This window comes from Haliotis rufescens, unplaced genomic scaffold, assembly GCF_023055435.1.
Source record: "Haliotis rufescens isolate VD_foot unplaced genomic scaffold, xgHalRufe1.0.p SCAF_20, whole genome shotgun sequence".
In the NCBI taxonomy this organism is placed as follows: domain Eukaryota; kingdom Metazoa; phylum Mollusca; class Gastropoda; order Lepetellida; family Haliotidae; genus Haliotis; species Haliotis rufescens.
In genome coordinates, this window is record NW_025963891.1 from 16,900,719 (window position 1) to 16,924,768 (window position 24,050).

The 24,050-nt window shown below is 39.5% G+C and overlaps 2 protein-coding genes across 2 annotated transcripts; one reads left to right on the forward strand and one right to left on the reverse strand.

Moving 5' to 3' along the window:
- Positions 1 to 7,022: 7,022 nt before the first annotated feature.
- On the forward strand, positions 7,023 to 10,163 carry LOC125382721. Its single transcript, XM_048401029.1, has 2 exons — positions 7,023 to 7,182; positions 9,862 to 10,163. The coding sequence occupies exons 1-2, from the start codon at positions 7,023 to 7,025 to the stop codon at positions 10,161 to 10,163; spliced, it is 462 nt and encodes a 153-aa protein (XP_048256986.1).
- A 12,351-nt stretch (positions 10,164 to 22,514) lies between these two features.
- LOC124133854 lies at positions 22,515 to 24,050 on the reverse strand. Its single transcript, XM_046498442.2, has 2 exons — positions 23,118 to 24,050; positions 22,515 to 22,871 (listed from the first exon to the last, which is right to left on the reverse strand). Exons 1-2 carry the CDS (start codon positions 23,275 to 23,277, stop codon positions 22,570 to 22,572), a joined length of 462 nt encoding a protein of 153 aa, XP_046354398.2. The 5' UTR covers positions 23,278 to 24,050; the 3' UTR covers positions 22,515 to 22,569.

The window sequence follows — 24,050 nt, forward strand, 5'->3', positions numbered from 1 at the left end:
ATCCCTTTCTTCGTAATGGATCAGTCCCAACACCAACCTGGTGTATAAGTCACAGTGCTTGTTATGTGTAATGTGGTTGAGACTAAAGAATGAAATATCTTCCTACTTAATATTGAGTAGAGGTGCTTATAATAACATATATCTTAATGTGAATTCTTATTTCCGTTGTTCTTAAAAGAAGTAAACGAATACAATATGTTTACATTCAATAAGAATATTTGTTCATCACTGACGGTTTCAGCTTATTTCCATATTAACAAGTGAAGTCAAATGTGACATACCAATTTAAATTTAGTTTTCCTTAAAGGAGTAAATAATATAATGTGTTCTTTAATATTACATTTATAAACAATATCTATTATCTTTACATTCATTAATAATATGCGATATTTATCAATGACAGCATATATGGAGGTTTTACAAGTATTTTTAGATCAGTTTATCTGATTATCTTTAATTATTGCATGATTTTGACTTCAGTTACATTTGAGTCTCCTGTGAGGTGTCATCGTAACTGGGACAATATCAACAATGTGTTCACCAGGATACTGACACACTACTCCAATCACTGTAATACTGACCGACCAATCACACAATCATCAATTCCTTGCTGCCACTACAGAGATACAATGCTGCCACAACCTGCTATAATTTAAATGAGGTGAACTTTATCCAATCAAGCAATCAGTGACTAGTCAGCGTTGACTTCACATGGTTGTATCACTGTAACAGTATGGTATACATCTATAATCTACCTGCCAATCACACAGTTTCCTGCCCGACACTTCCGGCAATCATTGTGAGAGAAGACGGTGAGATTAGGTCAAAGTGGAAGGATTAGCCAGGATGATCCTTGTCAATCCTATGTGTGGGAGAACTGAGCTTGCCACTACTCCAACAGACTACTCCATGCCTCAGTGTCACATAGGCAGGTATATAGAAGCAGGATATCTGAGGCATGCCATTCATTATCTCCACAAAAGCAAACTACGAGTCTCAAAGTCACCTGTTTTCTGGTTAAATCATAATTGAAACTAACTTAGAAACCATGGCAACCTCCACCTGTCACGATCAGATTTGTTCACCATCTGCCACTAAGTTGTCGTCGGCTGCTGCTTCATGGAAGGACGACCCAGTGTCTGCCTCCTTCCAACTCTTCAGTCTCATTGAAATGCAGGATAGATTCCTCGAACAAGTCCAGGCCATAGGTATGTACATGTGTTCATCTGAGATAATTCTTTCCTAAATAAAATTCTATAATTATGTTAGTCATTAGTCATATTTGTACCACATACAAATAACGTAGCTTTCAGATTTATAAAGAAATGCTATTGTCAACATGATAACATATATAACTAGCTGACTGGCCTATGCGTATGTATCACTGTCTTCATTTATGATATCGTGTGAATTATTTTTTAGACACGCCAAGGTACTAATAAGCTTTTGTCTCATTTCAGATGCCTACATCCTGGAACTGACCGAGAAGATCGTGAGAGATGCAGCCAATGGCGGCCATGTTGGCCATGGGTTACTTCTGCTCAACAGGAAGTGTGTAGCTGAAGGTGTCCGTCAAGTGTACCTACGACTGGCCACACAGAAGTGGAGACAAGTCAGGCAGTGCTACAATGCCATCAGACAAAACTATGAAGACCAGGACGATCATTCAGCAGCTGATTTGGACCAGTCACATGACCACGAGTTCACCCAGATTGCTCGTGGACTTAGTATGGAGTGTTGTGCGTTCCAGCGATCATGCTAGCACGACGGAAAATACATGTATTGAAGATATGTCTTCACTGATGAATATCTAGTGCTCGTTGTAAATATTGTTAACAACACGTGATGACATGCCAAATGCTGTCACTGCGTGATTTTGCAAATAAACATTTATTTATTGAGAGCCTTTTTCAGTTGACTTATTTCTTTACCCACAGCCTGCTGACCATGTCTTTTTACCACACAGTGAAATTAACTGACTGTTCTCGTCATGTATAAGCCTTGGTAGAGAGAGCTTCCCACTCGGATATCATCTTCAAATTGCAGTATTCCTAACTTACGAAACACCAAATTATCTCCAAATAGATTAAAAACTATGAATACAAAATGCCATTTACAAAGAGGTCATATGTAACAAATGTTATATTTGGGATAAATTGGTATAAGTGTAAATTGACACGGCTCCCATGGCATTCTGTATTCATAGCTTTCGTCCATGGGAACCGTGACAATTTACACTTGTCAGAGAGGTACTCAAAGTACGTGATCTTGGCGACCAGTGGTGGGACTTTCATTTTTTCGAAGCCACGGTTGCTGAGTGGGTTAGATCGCTGACTTTGTGTGCTGGCGACTAAGTGCCTCACTCAAGAAGTGTGGATTCGAATCCCGAATGAGACTCAATCCCCAAAAGGTACAGTTGCCTCTCATAGCTGTACCTGGATGCGTTAGTCGCTGGTTAGAATCCCAGGTTCGTAATGATGATCCCACACTCCACGGATACACACGCTCATATCTGGTAATACCACCTCCAGTCCCGGCTAAATCTGTTAACATAAGTATCTATCTGTCTATACAACCATGGCATTGTGTGTTCATTACAACCATAGTTATACTTAATTCTATATTCTATGTTCTATATTCTATATTCTATATTCTATATTCTGTATTCTATATTCTATATTTAAATAGATATCTATCTCTACGGTAAAATATATTACATTTATATTGTTTACACTATAACCTTTCATTACTCCCTATTTTTACCGTTTTAGGGTGTGGTAGTTTAAGCTTTATTATGTCAGTTATCTATTCTTGAAACCCACCAACCCCGTCAACGAAGTAGATGGGCTGGGGTCGACGTGAAAACTCATATTGATGATGAAGATTGTTTTGCAGACATTCACTGGACATTTAAAAGCTAATTTTTAAAAGAACTATTAAATAATAAGATTCAAACGTAAGTCATCATATACAGGACAATTCAATAAAACATGTACATCGTTTTCTGTCACACTGTTATTGCATAAAGGACATATACGTTGCTGGACAGGGACATTCTCATATCGCCCGGTTTCAATGCGAATGGGCGCAACACAGCACCTAGGTAAAGCTATGCATTGTCGACACCTTGTTGTCAGTGACTGTTTGATTGGATAACACCAAATAGACGACCCAGTGTCTGCCTCCTTCCAACTCTTCAGTCTCATTGAAATGCAGGATAGATTCCTCCAACAAGTCCAGGCCATAGGTATGTACATATGTTCATCTACAATAATTCTTTCTTGAATAAAATTCTATGATTATGTTAGTCATTGCGTCATATTTGTACCACATACAATTAACGTAGCTTTCAGATTTATTAAGAAATGCTATTGTCAACATGATAACTTCGCTGACTGGCCTATGCGTATGTATCACTGTCTTCATTTATGATATCGTGTAAATTATCATTTAGACACACAAAAGTACTTTTTAGCTTTTGTCTCATTCCAGATGCCTACATCCTGGAACTGACCGAGAAGATCGTGAGAGATGCGGCCAATGGCAGCCATGTTGGCCATGGGTTACTTCTGCTCAACAGGAAGTGTGTAGCTGAAGGTGTCCGTCAGGTGTACCTACAACTGGCCACACAGAAGTGGAGACAAGTCAGGCAGTGTTACAACTTCATCAGACAAAACTATGAAGACCAGGACGATCATTCAGCAGCTGATTTGGACCAGTCACATGACCACGAGGTCACCCAGATTGCTCGTGGACTTAGTATGGAGTGTTGTGCGTTCCAGCGATCGTGCAAGAACGACGGAAAATACTGACAAAGTGACATGTATTGAAGATATGTCTTCACTGATGAACATCTAGTGCTCATTGTAAATATTGTTAACAACACGTGATGACATGTCAAATGCTGTCACTGCGTGATTTTGCAAATAAACATTTATATATCGAGAGTCTTTTTCAGTTGACTTATTTCTTTACCCACAGCCTGCTGACCATGTCTTTTTACCACACAGTGAAATTAACTGACTGTTCTCGTCATGTATAAGCCTTGGTAGAAAGAGCTTCCCACCCGGATATCATCTTCATATTGCAGTATTCCTAACTTACGAAACACCAAATTATCTCCAAATAGATTAAAAACTATGAATACAAAATGCCATTTACAAAGAGGTCATATGTAACATATGTTATATTTGGGATAAATTGGTATAAGTGTAAATTGACACGGCTCCCATGGCATTCTGTATTCATAGCTTTCGTCCATGGGAACCGTGACAATTTACACTTGTCAGAGAGGTACACAAAGTACGTGATCTTGGTGACCAGTGGTGGGACTTTCAGTTTTGGAAGCCACGGTGGCTGAGTGGGTTAGATCGCTGACTTTGTGTGCTGGCGACTAAGTGCCTCACTCAAGAAGTGTGGATTCGAATCCCGAATGAGACTCAATCCCCAAAAGGTACAGTTGCCTCTCATAGTTGTACCTGGATGCGTTAGTCATGGGTTAGAATCCCAGGTCCGTAATGATGATCCTTGATTTGTCCTTGATCCTTGCTCGTGGGATTTCTCGTTGGATTTCACAAAGCTGCATAACTCTGGACTGACGGAAATATTGTTCCAAGCGACTTGATAAGTAACCAACTCACTACGTAGTAAAGTTGAATAGTGAACTCACTCATACAGCTGGTCAGACGGACACGTTGCACCGCAGTAGTATTATCCCGCTGCAGCCATAGTCGGTATCGGGAAGTACGAAATCGAAATTCTCAGCACGGATTGTCTTCTCCGACGCCTAATCGCTTGTATCCAGCCAGCACTAAGTCATTAAACTCTTTGAGCCAGCTCAACTCCTAAGGTCCAAGACACTCATCCCACACTCCACGGATACACACGCTCACATCTGGTAAAACTACCTCCAGTCCTAACTAAATCTGTTAACATAAGTATCTATCTGTCTATACAACCATTGTGTGTTCATATACAACCATAGTTATACTTAATTTTATATTTTATATTTTATATCTTATATAAATATCTATCTCTACGGTAAAATATATTACATTTATATTATTTACATTATAACCTTTCATTACTCCCTATTTTTACCGTTTTTGGGGTGTGGTAGTTTAAGCTTTATTATGTCAGTTATCTATTCTTGAAACCCACCAACCCCGTCAACGAAGTAGATGGGCTGGGGTCGACGTTAAAACTCATATTGATGATGAAGATTGTTTTGCAGACATTCACTGGACATTTAAAAGCTAATTTTTCAAAGAAATATTAAATAATGAGATTAATACGTAAGTCATCATATACAGGACAATTCAATAAAACATGTACATCGTTTTCTGTCACACTGTTATTGCATAAAGGACATATACGTCGATGGACAGGAACATTCTCATATCGCCCGGTTTCAATGCGAATGGGAGCAACACAGCACCTAGGTAAAGCTATGCATTGTCAACACTTTGTTGTCAGTGACTGTTTGATTGGATAACACCGCCTATATAATAGTAAATAAATGCATTATCAAGGAACAGTTGATGTTTTGGAAAAGTATATTGGTGACGTGATTGGGGGAGCTTTGCTTTTGAATTTTGCTGATATTGTCCCACCAATGGTGACATATATAATTGATGAATGCATTAATGTGTGCTGTTAATTATTCCAACTATAATGCAAATAGAATAATATTATGTATCTACAGATGATGAACATATCTACTTCCTTAAAGAAAATTCAAACTTACATAATGTGCACGCACCTGTTCCACAACATATTGCCTGTAAACAAGGAAGTTGTCGTCCATACTTTTATTTTTTTATTTACCAATCACAACTTGTACATTTTGACTGTTTGGTGTAACGACATTTTCACCTGATGTCAGGTAATTAACGCTGTGCTAATCAAACATCGCCAACTGTGTTGTCACAATACACTTTGTGTGCCAACAATCAGATTCATATTCATTGTAATTGCATCCCTTTCTTCGTAATGGATCAGTCCCAACACCAACCTGGTGTATAAGTCACAGTGCTTGTTGTGTAATGTGGTTGAAACTAAAGAATGAAATATCTTCTTACTTAACATTGAGTAGAGTTGCTTATAATAACATATATGTAAATGTGTATTCTTATTTCCGTTGTTCTTAAAAGAAGTAAACGAATACAATATGTTTACATTCAATAAGAATATTTGTTCATCATTGACGGTTTCAGCATATTTCCATATTAACAAGTGAAGTCAAATGTGACATACCAATTTGAATTTAGTTTTCCTTAAAGGAGTAAATAATATAATGTGTTCTATAATCTTACATTCATAAACAATATTTATTATCTTTACATTCAATTATAATATGCGATATTTATCAATGGCAGCATATATGCAGGTTTTACAAGGATTATTAGATCAGTTTATCTGATTATCTTTAATCATTGCATAATTTTGACTTCAGTTACATTTGAGTCTCCTGTGAGGTGTCATCGTAGCTGGGACAATATCAACAATGTGTTCACCATGATGCTAACACACTACTCCAATCACTGTAATACTGACCGATCAATCACACATTCATCAATTCCTTGCTGCCACTACAGAGATACGATGCTGCCGCAACCTGCTATAATTTAAATGAGGTGAACTTTATCCAATCAAGCAATCAGTGGCTACTCAGCGTTGTCTTCACATGGTTGTATTACTGTAACAGTATGGTATACATCTATAATCTACCTGCCAATCACACAGTTTCCTGCCCGACACTCCCGGCAATCATTGTGAGAGAAGACGGTGAGATAAGGTCAAAATGGAAGGATTAGTCAGGATAATCCTTGTCAATTTTATATATGGGAGATCTGAGCTTGCCACTACTCCAACAGACTACTCCATGCCTCAGTGTCACACAGGCAGGTATATAGAAGCGGGATGTCTGAGGCATGCCATTCATTATCTCCACTAAAGCAAACTACGAGTCCCAAAGTCACCTGTTTTCTGGTTAAATCATAATTGAAACTAACTTAGAAACCATGGCAACCTCCACCTGCGACTACCAGGTTTGTTCACCGTCTGCCACTAAACTCGCGTCTGCTGCTGCCTCATGGAAGGACGACCCAGTGTCTGCCTCCTTCCAACTCTTCAGTCTCATTGAAATGCAGGATAGATTCCTCGAACAAGTCCAGGCCATAGGTGTGTACCGCTGTTCATCTAAGATAATTCTTTCTTGAATAAAATTCGATAATTATGTTTGTCATTATGTCATATTTGTACCACAAACAATTTACATTAGCTTTTAGAGTTATAAAGAAATGCTATTGTCAACATGAAAACATCGCTGGTTGGCCTATGAGTGTGTATCACTGTCTTCATTTATGATATCGTGTAAATAATTATTTTGACACACCAAGGTACTAATAAGCTTTTGTCTAATTCCAGATGCCTACATCCTGGAACTGGCCGAAAAGATCGTGAGAGATGCAGCCAATGGCGGCCATGTTGGCCATGGGTTACTTCTGCTCAACAGGAAGTGTGTAGCTGAGGGTGTCCGTCAGGTGTACCTACGACTGGCCACACAGAAGTGGAGACAAGTCAAGCAGTGCTACAATGCCATCAGACAAAACTTCGAGGACCAGGACGATCTTTCAGCAGCTGATTTGGACCAGTCACATGACCACGAGGTCACCCAGATTGCTCGTGGACTTAGTATGGAGTGTTGTGCGTTCCAGCGATCGTGCTAGCACGACGGAAAATACTGACAAAATGACATGTATTGACTGAAGATATGTCTTCACTGATGAACATCTAGTGCTCATTGTAAATATTGTTAACAACATGTGATGACATGTCAAATGCTTTCACTGCGTGATTTTGCAAATAAACATTTATATATTGAGAGTCTTTTTCAGTTGACTTATTTCTTTACCCACAGCCTGCTGACCATGTCTTTTTACCACACAGTGAAATTAACTGACTGTTCTCGTCATGTATAAGCCTTGGTAGAGAGAGCTTCCCACCCGGATATCATCTTCATATTGCAGTATTCCTAACTTACTAAACACCAAATTATCTCCAAATAGATTAAAAACTATGAATACCAAATGCCATTTAGAAAGTGGTCATATGTACCAAATGTTATATTTGGGATAAATTGGTATATAAGTGTAAATTGACACGGCTCCCATGGCATTCTGTATTCATAGCTTTCGTCCATGGGAACCGTGACAATTTACATTTGTCAGAGGGGTACACAAAGTACGTGATCTTGGCGACCAGTGGTCGGACTTTCATTTTTGGAAGCCACAGTGGCTGACAGGGTTAGATCGCTGACTTTGTGTGCTGGTGACTAGGTGCCTCACTCAAGAAGTGTGGATTCGAATCCCGAATGAGTCTCAATCCAAAAAAGGTACAGTTGCCTCCAATAGCTGTACCTGGATGCGTTAGTCGTGGGTTAGAATCCCAGGTTCGTAATGATGATCCTTGATTAGTCCTCGATCCTTGCTTGTGGGATTTCACCAAGCTGCAAAACTCTGGACTGACGGAAATATTGTTCCAACCGACTTTTTAAGTAACTAATCACTACATAATACAGTGGATTACTGAACTCACTCATACAGCTGGTCAGACGGACATGTTGCACCGCAGTGGTTTTATCCCGCTGCAGCCATAGTGGGCAACGGGAAGTTCGAAATCGAAATTCTCAGCATGGATTGTCTTCTCCGACGCCAAATCGCTTGTATCCAGGTAGCACTAAGTCATTAACCTCTTTGAGCCAGCTCAACTCCTAAGGTCCAAGACACTCATCCCACACTCCACGGATACACACGCTCACATCTGGTAATACTACCTGCAGTCCTGGCCAAATCTGTTAACATAAGTATCTATTGCATTGTGTGTTCATATACAACCATAGTTAAACTTAATTATATATTCTATATTCTATATATATAAATATCTATCTCTACAGTAAAACATATTACATTTATATTATTTACACTAAAACTTTTCATTACTCCCTATTTTTACCGTTTTTTGGGGTGTGGTAGTCTAAACTTTATTAAGTCAATTATTTATTATTAAAACCCACCAACCCCGTCAACAAAGTAGAGTGGCTACTCAGCGTTGTCTTCACATGGTTATATTACTGTAACAGTATGGTATACATCTATAATCTACCTGCCAATCACAGTTTCCTGCCCGACACTCCCGGCAATCATTGTGAGAGAAGACGGTGAGATAAGGTCAAAATGGAAGGATAAGTCAGGATAATCCTTGTCAATTTTATATATGGGAGATCTGAGCTTGCCACTACTCCAACAGACTACTCCATGCCTCAGTGTCACACAGGCAGGTATATAGAAGCGGGATGTCTGAGACATGCCATTCATTATCTCCACTAAAGCAAACAACGAGTCCCAAAGTCACCTGTTTTCTGGTTAAATCATAATTGAATCTAACTTAGAAACCATGGCAACCTCCACCTGCGACTACCAGGTTTGTTCACCGTCTGCCACTAAACTCGCGTCTGCTGCTGCCTCATGGAAGGACGACCCAGTGTCTGCCTCCTTCCAACTCATCAGTCTCATTGAAATGCAGGATAGATTCCTCGAACAAGTCCAGGCGATAGGTATGTACATCTGTTCATCTAAGATAATTCTTTCTTAAATAATATTCTAAAATTATGTTAGTCATTAGTCATATTTTTACCGCATACAATTGACATAGCTTTTAGATTTATAAAGAAATGCTCTTGTCAACATGATAACATCGCTGACTGGCCTATGCGTATGTATCACTGTCTTCATTTATGATATCGTGTGAATTATTATTTAGACACACAAAAGTACCAATAAGCTTTTTGTCTCATTCCAGATGCCTACATCCTGGAACTGACCGAGAAGATCGTGAGAGATGCAGCCAATGGCGGCCATGTTGGCCATGGGTTACTTCTGCTCAACAGGAAGTGTGTAGCTGAGGGTGTCCGTCAGGTGTACCTACGACTGGCCACACAGAAGTGGAGACAAGTCAGGCAGTGCTACAACTTCATCAGACAAAACTTCGAAGACCAAGACCATCTTTCAGCAACTGATATGGACGAGCCACATGACCACGAGGTCACCCAGATTGCTCGCGGACTTAGTATGGAGTGTTGTGCATTCCAGAGATCATGCTAGCACGGCTACTGACATAATGACATGTATGGAAGATATGTCTTCACTGTTGAACATCTAGTGCTCATTCTAAATATTGTTAACAACACGTGATCAAGTCAAGTGCGTGGTTTTGTAAATAAACATCTAAACACTTCGGGAGTCATTTGAGTTATTTCTGTACCCAGTGCCAAAATACCTGTATGGGTCATGTTAGTTTTAAATGTATAAGCGGCATACAATTTAATGAATATCACATATGGAAGCTCTCGGATGAATAATGTAACAATGTCCTACTAAAGTTCGTAAAAAAGACTCGCAAAAGTTTTAATATTACCTGAGTAGAATTCAAATATGAGATTTTCAGATTTTGCATTGAACGATGCAAATATATATCATATGTAACAAACGTACGGAAGCGTAGTAGGGCCAAGGTGATTTTTTTTTGTCTAAGTATCTCCTACGTAGGACTGAGTAAGTCCTACGTAGGAGATACTAATTCCTACTTAGGAGATACTAAGTCCTACGTAGGAGATATTAAATCTAGGCCATACTAAGTCCTACGTAGGAGATACTACTAAGAGATAGTTAGTCATACGTAGGAGATAGTTAGTCCTACGTATGAGATACTAAGTCCTACGTAGAAGATACTAAGTCTTACGTAGGAGATACTTAGACAAAAAAAAGACGTTAAAAGATTGTACTTGTTGTTACCCTGTCTGGCGCTCGGCATTAAGGAGCTAAAACAAGGACTGGTCGGCTCGGAGTCAGTATACTGTGTCTGAGTGGGGTATTACATGTTAAACTGTGGCATCGATATCAGTCCGGACTAGTACACGCAGCCACACACACACACACACACACACACACACACACACACACACACACACACACACACACACACACACACACATGCATGCATGCACGTTGCTATATAAGTGAAATAATCTTGGACGCGACGTTAAACCCAATTTCACCTCACCTCACAAAGACAAAAAAATGTCACCGTGGCCACACTACAAACGAATTATGTGAAAGTTGTGAAACATATTCCTCCTCCCTGTGCTATGCCGTAAGCCCAACACATCGAGTATACAAGGGACATTATATATGTACAACTAAAAGATTTGCGTAAAGAACTGTTCATTCAACAATCTCTCTCTCTCAACTTCCATTACCTTGGACTGACAGAAATATTGTTCCAGGCGATCAAGTAACTAACTCTCTTTGTTCAACCTCCATTACCTTGGACTGACAGAAATATTGTTCCAGGCGATCAAGTAACTAACTCTCTTTGTTCAACCTCCATTACCTTGGACTGACAGAAATATTGTTCCAGGCGATCAAGTAACTAACTCTCTTTGTTCAACCTCCATTACCTTGGACTGACAGAAATATTGTTCCAGGCGATCAAGTAACTAACTCTCTTTGTTCAACCTCCATTACCTTGGACTGACAGAAATATTGTTCCAGGCGATCAAGTAACTAACTCTCTTTGTTCAACCTCCATTACCTTGGACTGACAGAAATATTGTTCCAGGCGATCAAGTAACTAACTCTCTTTGTTCAACCTCCATTACTTTGGACTGACAGAAATATTGTTCCAGGCGATCAAGTAACTAACTCTCTTTGTTCAACCTCCATTACCTTGGACTGACAGAAATATTGTTCCAGGCGATCAAGTAACTAACTCTCTTTGTTCAACCTCCATTACCTTGGACTGACAGAAATATTGTTCCAAGCGATCAAGTAACTAACTCTCTTTGTTCAACCTCCATTACCTTGGACTGACAGAAATATTGTTCCAGGCGATCAAGTAACTAACTCTCTTTGTTCAACCTCCATTACTTTGGACTGACAGAAATATTGTTCCAGGCGATCAAGTAACTAACTCTCTTTGTTCAACCTCCATTACCTTGGACTGACAGAAATATTGTTCCAGGCGATCAAGTAACTAACTCTCTTTGTTCAACCTCCATTACCTTGGACTGACAGAAATATTGTTCCAGGCGATCAAGTAACTAACTCTCTTTGTTCAACCTCCATTACCTTGGACTGACAGAAATATTGTTCCAGGCGATCAAGTAACTAACTCTCTTTGTTCAACCTCCATTACCTTGGACTGACAGAAATATTGTTCCAGGCGATCAAGTAACTAACTCTCTTTGTTCAACCTCCATTACCTTGGACTGACAGAAATATTGTTCCAGGCGATCAAGTAACTAACTCTCTTTGTTCAACCTCCATTACCTTGGACTGACAGAAATATTGTTCCAGGCGATCAAGTAACTAACTCTCTTTGTTCAACCTCCATTACCTTGGACTGACAGAAATATTGTTCCAGGCGATCAAGTAACTAACTCTCTTTGTTCAACCTCCATTACCTTGGACTGACAGAAATATTGTTCCAGGCGATCAAGTAACTAACTCTCTTTGTTCAACCTCCATTACCTTGGACTGACAGAAATATTGTTCCAGGCGATCAAGTAACTAACTCTCTTTGTTCAACCTCCATTACCTTGGACTGACAGAAATATTGTTCCAGGCGATCAAGTAACTAACTCTCTTTGTTCAACCTCCATTACCTTGGACTGACAGAAATATTGTTCCAGGCGATCAAGTAACTAACTCTCTTTGTTCAACCTCCATTACTTTGGACTGACAGAAATATTGTTCCAGGCGATCAAGTAACTAACTCTCTTTGTTCAACCTCCATTACCTTGGACTGACAGAAATATTGTTCCAGGCGATCAAGTAACTAACTCTCTTTGTTCAACCTCCATTACCTTGGACTGACAGAAATATTGTTCCAGGCGATCAAGTAACTAACTCTCTTTGTTCAACCTCCATTACCTTGGACTGACAGAAATATTGTTCCAGGCGATCAAGTAACTAACTCTCTTTGTTCAACCTCCATTACCTTGGACTGACAGAAATATTGTTCCAAGCGATCAAGTAACTAACTCTCTTTGTTCAACCTCCATTACCTTGGACTGACAGAAATATTGTTCCAGGCGATCAAGTAACTAACTCTCTTTGTTCAACCTCCATTACCTTGGACTGACAGAAATATTGTTCCAGGCGATCAAGTAACTAACTCTCTTTGTTCAACCTCCATTACCTTGGACTGACAGAAATATTGTTCCAGGCGATCAAGTAACTAACTCTCTTTGTTCAACCTCCATTACCTTGGACTGACAGAAATATTGTTCCAGGCGATCAAGTAACTAACTCTCTTTGTTCAACCTCCATTACCTTGGACTGACAGAAATATTGTTCCAGGCGATCAAGTAACTAACTCTCTTTGTTCAACCTCCATTACCTTGGACTGACAGAAATATTGTTCCAGGCGATCAAGTAACTAACTCTCTTTGTTCAACCTCCATTACCTTGGACTGACAGAAATATTGTTCCAGGCGATCAAGTAACTAACTCTCTTTGTTCAACCTCCATTACCTTGGACTGACAGAAATATTGTTCCAGGCGATCAAGTAACTAACTCTCTTTGTTCAACCTCCATTACCTTGGACTGACAGAAATATTGTTCCAGGCGATCAAGTAACTAACTCTCTTTGTTCAACCTCCATTACCTTGGACTGACAGAAATATTGTTCCAGGCGATCAAGTAACTAACTCTCTTTGTTCAACCTCCATTACCTTGGACTGACAGAAATATTGTTCCAGGCGATCAAGTAACTAACTCTCTTTGTTCAACCTCCATTACCTTGGACTGACAGAAATATTGTTCCAGGCGATCAAATAACTAACTCTCTTTGTTCAACCTCCATTACCTTGGACTGACAGAAATATTGTTCCAGGCGATCAAGTAACTAACTCTCTTTGTTCAACCTCCATTACCTTGGACTGACAGAAATATTGTTCCAGGCGATCAAGTAACTAACTCTCTTTGTTCAACCTCCATTACCTTGGACTGACAGAAATATTGTTCCAGGCGATCAAGTAACTAACTCTCTTTGTTCAACCTCCATTACCTTGGACTGACAGAAATATTGTTCCAGGCGATCAAGTAACTAACTCTCTTTGTTCAACCTCCATTACCTTGGACTGACAGAAATATTGTTCCAGGCGATCAAGTAACTAACTCGCTACATAATACACTGGATTCCTAAACTCACTCACTCATGTGGCAGGTCAGACGGACATGTTGGACCGCATTAGTACTGTTAACAGTCAAGATATTAATAATTCACATTACCAGTGACACACGCAGATACCCAACTATGTGTGTTGCTTGATTTCCTGATTCGCAATGTCTTGTACATACAATTTAAGGGATAGAACATGTAGACCAGTAGCAGTATCTCCATGGGTACCAGCTGTAGTTCCTCTGATCCTCTCTTTAATACGAATCAGAGCTTTTGATTACCTTAGTGAAATCAAAGAAAGGACACGTAAACCAAATCCTTCAACCTTACTTTCAGATACATAGGTAATCGATTTTTATTCAACAGGGCGAAGATAAATAAGTATCTTCACGTTATCTGTCCACTAGATTTGGAAATACAAGAAACAACGTAGAAATCATCTGCATCTGTGCATAGAAACAGAATGATGGCAGCCTGTGTGCCACGGTCATTCACAATACAATGCTAACTTTACGTTTTAGGAGTGTGAAAAATAGAATTTATGTATAATACTTGACCCCGAAAACCAAACCACTCCCACAACACATCTTTAAAATGATTTCAATATATTCAACTGAAACAACATTGAACGCAATTGATGAATAGATATTATCTGATGATTCAGATCTTAGCACATCTTTGTGTCCTCTTTCTTCCGCCTTCATTGTTAGGAAATAACAGCTTCAAAACAAACACATAGTAAGCTATGAGAAATATTTCAGAAAGACAAAGTTTCTTTGTTCTGATATTGTCGAGTCGGAGCAGACGCGTATGCTTAAACAAACAAATCATGATGTAGCACAAATGGGGTGCCTGCAATCTTCCCGAAGCAAGGGAGTAAGTGGCTCTAAAAGTCCAGTCAGTCACCTCCTTTGCATCGGGAAGATGACTTCTTGTTTGAATGTCCTATCCCCAAATATCACATTAGATGCTACATATGAGCTGTCCAGGACTTCCTATGACACTTATTGTCATTTTTAATTTAAAAAATCTCAACCTTTGAGAACTATATTTATTGTCACCACATTTAGTGACAAATGCCTCACTCACCAAGGAAATGATAAGGAGATTGTCCCTTACATTTGTCCTGTTTGTGTTGTTTTTGAACATTCAAATGTTGACATAATTGAACTTGGACCTTTTCTGAAATTGCAAGGAATGTCGTGTCAGTATATATATTGCTTAATTAATTTGTGAAAAAAGTTGGAATTTGGAAGTATGCTGGGCCTAAGGTGGGGGGAACTAGATCCTGGAGGAGAGTTGTGTGGTTTTGTGGGTGTATGTTTTATAGGTTTATGGTTTTAAATTTAAAGGGCTTTTGACAGTTTGTTGTAGTTTAGATGTGGCCGAGTAGGCCTGTTTTAATTTAAGATAACTGCCTAGTGTTTTAAAGGTTTGTAAGTCGTTTATGGGGTTTAGTAGTGTTGCTAGTGTTATTTGATTGTTGCAGTTTAGTGTGTATTGGAGTGTTGTTCTGTGTTGTTGGTAATTTGTGCAAGGTATTATTGCGTGTTCGGGAGTTTCTATTTGGTTGCGGTGTGAGCATTTACCTGTTTGATGGTGTGTTTTTTTTATTTTGTGTAAGAGTTTAGCTCAGTGTGATTTGTTTGTAATTTAGTTATTGCCCTGTCAATTTCTTTTTATTTATGATGGATTTTGGGGGGTTTTAGTGGCTTTTATAGCATGTGTTTTGGTTTACAGTTTGACTTCTGGTAGTTATTTTGCCACTCTTGGCAATGTCTTGTCAAACTTGGGGATAGAACATGTAGACCAGTAGCAGTATATCCAGGGGTACCAGCTGTAGTTCCTCTGATCTGTTTCTCTTTACATACGAATCAGAGCTTTTGATTACCTTAGTGAAATCAAAGAAAGGCTACGTTACCAAAACCTTCAACCTTACTTTCAGATACATAGGTAATCGATTCTTTTATAGTTATTTTGCCACTTGGGGGAGATTTTAATCTCGTTTTTGGTCATTCGTTGGTTGATGCTTTCTTCTACTTATTTTAGTGACGATTTGGCAGACACTCCGACGTGGGCAGGGATCCAAACTAATTCTATCTCTTTACCTAGTTTACGGAGATTGTTGGCGCTTTTAAGTATCTGTTGTATTAGTTTCGGACTGTTGTTGGCGTTTTTGTTATTTAGTTTTTTTGTCAGTTAGGATTAGGGTTTTTTCCTGGGTTTTTTTATTACGGCTGTGCAATCCCCATTGAATATTGATTTGTTATTTGGGAGCCTATGGGATTTTGTTTCTTTTGAGGGTTTGTGGATGTGGATGTGGATGCCGAATCCTGGCTCAGGAGGTCCCGCCTGTGTAGATGTGGCACCAATTTGGCAATTTTTCGTGTATGTATGCTAGTGTGGTGGATTTAGCCGTATTTGGGTCGGTTTCCTTACTTAGTTTGGTGGAGAGCTATGTCGATTTGGAGTTTGGGTATGAATATGTTGTTTGGTGCTGTGTTTAATTTTAAATCATTTAGGTTGTGTATGTTTAAGTAGTTAAGTATGCTTTGGGAAATTTGAGCTAGCGTTTGGGGGTTTGGGGCTTATGTTCTTTTCAAGGATTTGTTTGATTTGATTTTTTGTTGGGTTGAGGCTTGCGTTTGTTGGGTTTATCGTTAGCTGTTCTCGGCGTAAATCCAAGGGCATTTCGCCCTTTAGTGCCTGCAGTGATGTACGCGGTCTGCCATGTTGTGTGCGTGTGATTATCTTAAGTGCATGATATTGGATTGAGTTTAGTTTATCGCTTAATGAAGAGTTCAAGGCGTTGTATGTTAGGCATCCATAGTCTATTTTGGATCCAATCAGTTGTGTAGAGATAGTAGGGTCTCGCAGTTAAAACCCCAGTTGCAACCTATCAGGCAACGTAGTGTGTTTTGGTCTCTATTTCATTTATTTATTTGATTTTTAATGTGAGCATCCCAGGTGCGCTGTTCATCAAAGATGAAGTCCAGGACAAACAGTTCCTTAACGACACTTCATAAATGCCGCAATGATGCCCTAGCCATTCACACAATGGTGTGATCACATGGTTGCCCGCTGCTGAACCCTGTGTATTGTAGGTATCTCATCTCAGGTGAGACAATATCAACAATATATTCATCATGATGCAAACAAGCTACTCTAATGATGTTATACTAATCAACCAATCAAACAATCGGCAGTTCCTTAATGACACTTCATAAATGCTGCAATGGTGTGATCCCTAGCCATTCAAAGAACGACACTCAATGACTTTCCGGTGTGGACTGTACATAATTGTATTACTGTAACAACATATTGAACATCTCTTTAGTCTCCCTGACTTCCGACCAATCAAGCTGTTTTCTGCCCGGCGCTCAAATGATACAATACTACAAGATTTGGGTCGCCGTTGCAGGATTAGACATGATAATCCATGCTAATCCAATCTATGGGAGAACTGAGCGTGTCACTACTCCGACGGACACCATGCCTCAGTGTCATACAGAAAGGTATATAGAAGGAAAATGTCTGTTGTTTCACTTCATAAAAGCTTCGAGTTTGCATCGACGTTTGTAACTTGTACATTCGTTCTGCGATCTAACTTAGAAACCATGGCAACTTCCAACTGTGCCGACCAGATTTGTTCACCATCTGCCACTAAATTGTCGTCTGCTGCTGCTTCATGGAAGGACGACCCAGTGTCAGCCTCCTTCCAACTCTTTAGTCTCATTGAAATGCAGGATAGATTCCTTGAACAAATCCAGGCCATAGGTATGTAAATGTGTTGTTTTGTATCTACATGATTTAAATGGATAATTTATTTGAACTAAGACATACTATTATGACAGTTACTGTGAAGTTATTCAAGCCATTATTGTAATCGTTATTGTAAACCTGTACAAATTATTTCATTTGACACACCAAAGTACCAATAAGCTCCTGTCTCATTTTAGATGCCTACATCCTGGAACTGGCCGAGAAGATCGGGAGAGATGCAGCCAATGGCGGCCATGTTGGCCATGGGTTACTTCTGCTCAACAGGAAGTGTGTAGCTGAGGGTGTCCGTCAGGTGTACCTACGACTGGCCACACAGAAGTGGAGACAAGTCAAGCAGTGCTACAACTTCATCAGACAAAACTTCGACGACCAAGACCATCTTTCAGCTGCTGATTTGGACGAGTCACATAACTACGAGGTCACCAAGATTGCTCGTGGACTTAGTATGGAGTGTTGTGTGTTCCAGCGACCATGCTAGCAGGATGAAAAAAGCTCATGAACTGCCATAACTGTGAAGATTCTGTCTTCAGTGGCGGCGATTTAGTGCTTATTGTTATTATTGTTAAACAAGTGCTGCCATGATAAAGCTGTCGAAGAGAGTTCAAAGCCTGTAAATAAAATTGTTAAAATTGTCAGCCTTTTGTTGATGTTAAAAATAATAGCAACTCATTTAGCTTCATTCAACATCAGATGTAAGTGTAGGTAAAGGGTCAGCTAATCAACAACAAACTTCTACGTTATACCTATCAAACAATTCAACAACAAATTAGTTTCTCTCTACGTGGTGGAGTGAGATTATTGCTTACCGCTGCATCTTGCACCAAATCGGGAAAATTCAAACGTCTTGTTCATGTAAGGATAAGAATTTATGGATGAACAACTTCTGTATTACAATCAAGCAAGTGGAGTGATGAAGGTGTTAGAACCTATACCGAAACGTCGCTCTCAATTGTAATAAAGAAGTTGTTCTTTACTAAATTCTTATCCTTACTTAGTACTCCAACTTCTAAATCACTATCAAAGAAGTCTTGTTCATGGTTTAAACGTCTTATTTCGATTATGGGCGAGGATGCGGCGACACTGGATCGGCAAACAAACCAATACTGGTTTAAGCAAGCGAGTGAGTGTGTTGGATTTGAAGCCGCTTTTAACAGTATTCCAGTTATATCACGGCGTGTCAGCTTAATGTGGGAGGAAAGCCCGAAGTGACGCAGGTCTCACACGTTTACGTATTGGAGAAAACACGCACACGAGGTTTTGGTAGACAGAGCATACCCTGGGGAGAGGGAAAAAACTAAGGGGGCGAAGCCCCCGCGGTTTTTCCCGACCCCCAGGGCATGCTCTGTCTACCAAAACCGAGGGGAAGTGTATTTCCATGCTTATAAACCGAAAAAAGAAACTCAAAACAACATTTATCAACATTTTAATGTTTCGAACATACTTTCCATGAACCTTATGAAACGCGCGTAAAATATCTGTTGCCGGCGTACGGATCTTGAGAAGGACATTCTAAAAACCAGTGTAGCTTTAACAACACCTCTGTAGCCTTATGGTACACTCACTGGGCTACAGATATGAAGGTTGCGAGTTTCGATCCTCGGAAATATAAAGAAAACATTTGTCGTTTGATTTCACATTTCATTACATGTTACAATCTGAACGGAAGTTACATTAATAAAATACCCAGGACATTATATAAAATCCCAGGGACATTACAACGTTCCTGTTTATGAGATTTAACCCGACTGGAAAGTAAAACCTCACAATAGGTTTTTAATGCCTATAGAAAGAAGTCTCTTACTTAATAGCGATCCCAATGAATAGGTTTATAACACTTCGGTGAAACCCACGAGCACGGGTATGGTGCTGTTTAAGCAAGTGTCTCTCCTTTGATTCAGGTTAGCATGTCATTCAGAGGATCTCCACCATCTTCCCGAGGTGAGAGTTGCCTTCCTTATATCAAAGTCTAGTTTTCACCCTTTCAATTTAAAGTCGACCTTTCTGTGCTTGAAAATTACATGCTCAAAAGATAGGATTATCGCATATCCCGGTAGTCCAATCAGAGAACGTTGTATAAAATCAACATCCGGGTTCCAAAAACGTGGTCACTGCAACAACCCCTGTCGAATTTCCACTGAAATTATTTAAAATCAAGCAAGGACAAAATATTTCTGAAATCGTTCAAAGATTTCAGTCAACTTACCCACCTTGTTTTATATTCTAGTAAAAATAAATGCATTGTATAACTCGAACGACTGAACGCTTATCGCAGCGTCTGAGATGGTGACTCCAGTGTTATTTTCTGACGTCCTCTGCTGAGACTTCCATGCTACAATGACGTGCGGTATTACGTCTGTTACCTGATACTGTGTAGTGTGTGAGTCTCTGTTAATGTAAGAGCGAAATGCGGAAGCAATAAGTGTTCTTTACTGTGGCCATCTTTCATTTTGACTGACAGGGATGACATCTCCAATATTTTGGTTATCTCATCCACCAGGTTGTCATGGTATGGTAGTCATCTTTTTGAAGCGACCTAATTGAATATCGCGTTTTTCATCACAGGGGACATAACTCTATGCGGGTTGGCGACACGGGCGAGCCGAAAAAATTAGGCTTGAAATGGTAAGTGTGAAATCTAGACTTTGACATAGGCTAGAGGTAAACTTTGCCTTGGGAAGATGAGCTCAACAGATTTTGACCACTGACAACATACATGGCATGAATTTGTGTACTAAATTCTTGAGTTGAAGCGTGCATGTGACTAGAGACCATATACCGATATATGGTCTCTGATGTGACAAAGCTTTCATGCTTAGTATTTTGGATAGAAAAAAAAGTATCGCGATACAATTTTCCTGCTGACTGTGACATGGAAAATATATATCTTGCCCACAAAACATTAACAGATCGACTAATCACAAATATCAAGATCCTGCTCAATAATCTATATAAAACTTTACTGATATGACATTCCTTGCAATTTCAGAAAAGGTCAACGTTCAATTATGTCAACATTTGATTTTTCACATTTTTACCCAAACACTTATTTCCTTTATTATGGTGGATTTGGTCCTAAAAGTGCTGACCGTGTATACAGTCTTCAATGTTTGAGTACAATTTGTCAAAAATGACAGCAAATGTCATCGGAAGTCCTGGACAGGTAGCACCTATGCGAAATGTGGGGACAGGATATATAGGCAAGAAGATCCCATTCCGAGTGAACGGAGGTGACTGACTGGACATTTATAGTCAGTTACTCCTTGCCTCGGGAAGATTGCAAGAAACAGGTACCCCATTTGTGCTACATCCTGATCTGTTTGTTTATGCATACGTGTCTGCTCGGATTCGACAAAATCAGAACAAAGAAACTTTGACTAATAGCTCACCATGTGTTTGTTTTGAAGCTGTTATTTCAACAGATCCTAACAATGAAGGCGGAAGAAAGAGGAACCAACCTATGTGTTAAGATCTGAATCATTAGATAACATCTGTTCATCAATTGTTCTCCAATCTTATTTCTGTTGGAGATCAGGAAATTATTTTAAAGATGTGTGTTGTGGGAATGGTTTAGTTTTCGGGGACAGTATTAACCATAAATTCTGATATTTAATTTTTCACACTCCTGAAACGTAAAGTTAGCACTGTATTGTGAATGACCGTGGCACACAGGCTAACCACCATTTTCAGTTTCTATGCACAGTTCCAGATAAGACACTGACAATGGTTTCTCCGTTGTTTCTGTTATTTCCAAGCCAGGTGGACAGATAAAGGAGATACTCATCTTCGCCCTGTTGAAAAAAATAGATTACCTATGTATCTGAAAGTACGGTTGAACGTTTTGGTATCGTGTCCTTTCTTTGATTTCACTAAAGAAGCAAAAAAGTCCGAATCGTATGTGAAGAGCAACAGATCAGCTATGGACAAATCCCACGAGCAAGGGCTGACAAATCAAGGATCATCATTACGAGCCTGGGTTCCTAACCCACAACTAAGGCATTCTGGTACAGCTGTAGGAGGCAAGTGTACACAGCGAATTACAGCGCGTTTGACAACTGGGCAAACTGTGTTCCCTGTATAATCCATGTGTTGGGGGGCTTACGGTAAAGCAGAGGTAGGGGATACGTTTTCAGCCCTCTCGAGTAATTCGTTTGTTACATATGGTGCCAATATATATTTACATTGTTCAATGCTACAATGTCTACAACTTCTATATTTGAATTCTCATCAGGTTATACAAAAAGCATTTGTGTGTCTATCTTTAGCAAGATATTGTTACATTGTTCATACGAAAGCTTCCATATTTGCTATTCAGAAGATTATATGACGCTTATACAGCTAAAACTAAAACGGCCAATATGGGTATTTTGGCTCGGGATACAGAAATAACTCAAACGACTTTCTAAGTATGGAGATGTTTATTTACAAAACAACGAATTGACAGTATGTCATGTCAATACGTGTTGGTAACAATATTTACAATGAGCACTAGATGTTCGTCAGCGAACACATTTCAAGTCATTTTCTGAGTATTTTCCATTCTGCTAGCATGATCGCTGGAACGCACAACACTCCATACTAAGTCCACGAGCAATCTGGGTGACCTCATGGTCGTGTGACTCGCCCATATCAGTTGCTGAAAGATCGTCGTGGTCATCGAAGTTTTGTCTGATGAAGTTGTAGCACTGCCTGACTTGTCTCCGCTTCTGTGTGGCCAGTCGTAGGTACACCTGACGGACACCTTCAGCTACACACTTCCTGTTGAGCAGAAGTAACCCATGGCCAACATGGCCGCCATTGGCTGCATCTTTCACGATCTTTTCTGTCAGTTCCAGGATGTAGGCATCTGAAATGAGACAAACGCTTATTAGTACCTTGGTGTGTCAAAATAATTATTAACACTATATCATAAATGAAAAACGGTGATACATACGCATAGGCCAGTCAGCGATGTTATCATGTTGACAATAGCATTTCTTTATAAATCTAAAAGCTATGTCAATTGTTTATGGTACAAATATGACGTTATGACCAACATAATTATAGAATTTTATTCAAGAAAGAATTATTTAAGATGAACACATGTACATACCTATGGCCTGGACTTGTTCGAGGAATCTATCCTGCATTTCAATGAGACTGAAGAGTTGGAAGGAGGCTGACACTGGGTCGTCCTTCCATGAAGCAGCAGCAGACGATAGTTTAGTGGCAGACGGTGAACAGATCTGGCTGGCACAGGTGGATGTTGCCATGGTTTGAAGTTGGTTTCAACTATGATTTAACCAGAAAACAGGTGACTTTGCACTCGTAGTTTGCTGTAGTGGAGATACTGAATGGCATGTCTCAGACATCCTGCTTCTATATATCTGCCTGTGTGACACTGAGACATGGAGTAGTCTGTTGGAGTAGTGGCAAGCTCAGTTCTCCCATACATAGGATTGACAAGGATTATCCTGGCTAATTCTTCCACTTTGACCTAATCTCACCGTCTGCCGGGCAGGAAACTGTGTGATTGGCAGGGAGATTATGGCGATGTTTTCCATACTGTCACAGTAATACAACCATGTTGCGTCAACGCTGAGTAGTCACTGATTGCTTGATTGGATAAAGTTCACCTCATTTAAATTATAGCAGGTTGCGGCAGCATTGTATCTCTGTAGTGGCAGCAAGGAATTGATGAGTGTGTGATTGGTCGGTCAGTATTGAAGTGATTGGAGTAGTGTGTCAGCATCCTGGTGAACACATTGTTTATATTGTCACCTGGTGACTTGTATACTTGTAAGTTAATCTGTGTGTCAATTTTGATTGCCGATTTTGAAGTGAATCTGGCTGAAGCTAAACTTCTGTACTTGCAATCATTGGACTTTAATCACAGAACTCCCATATGAAGAATCTGAATGTTTCCTGTCAGCGATAATATTGTTTATGAAAATTACGACAATACCTCTTGTTTATTAATATAAAGTCAATACACGTTCTTTATAAATGAAAATACCTATTCTCCATAAATGTAAAGACAATACCT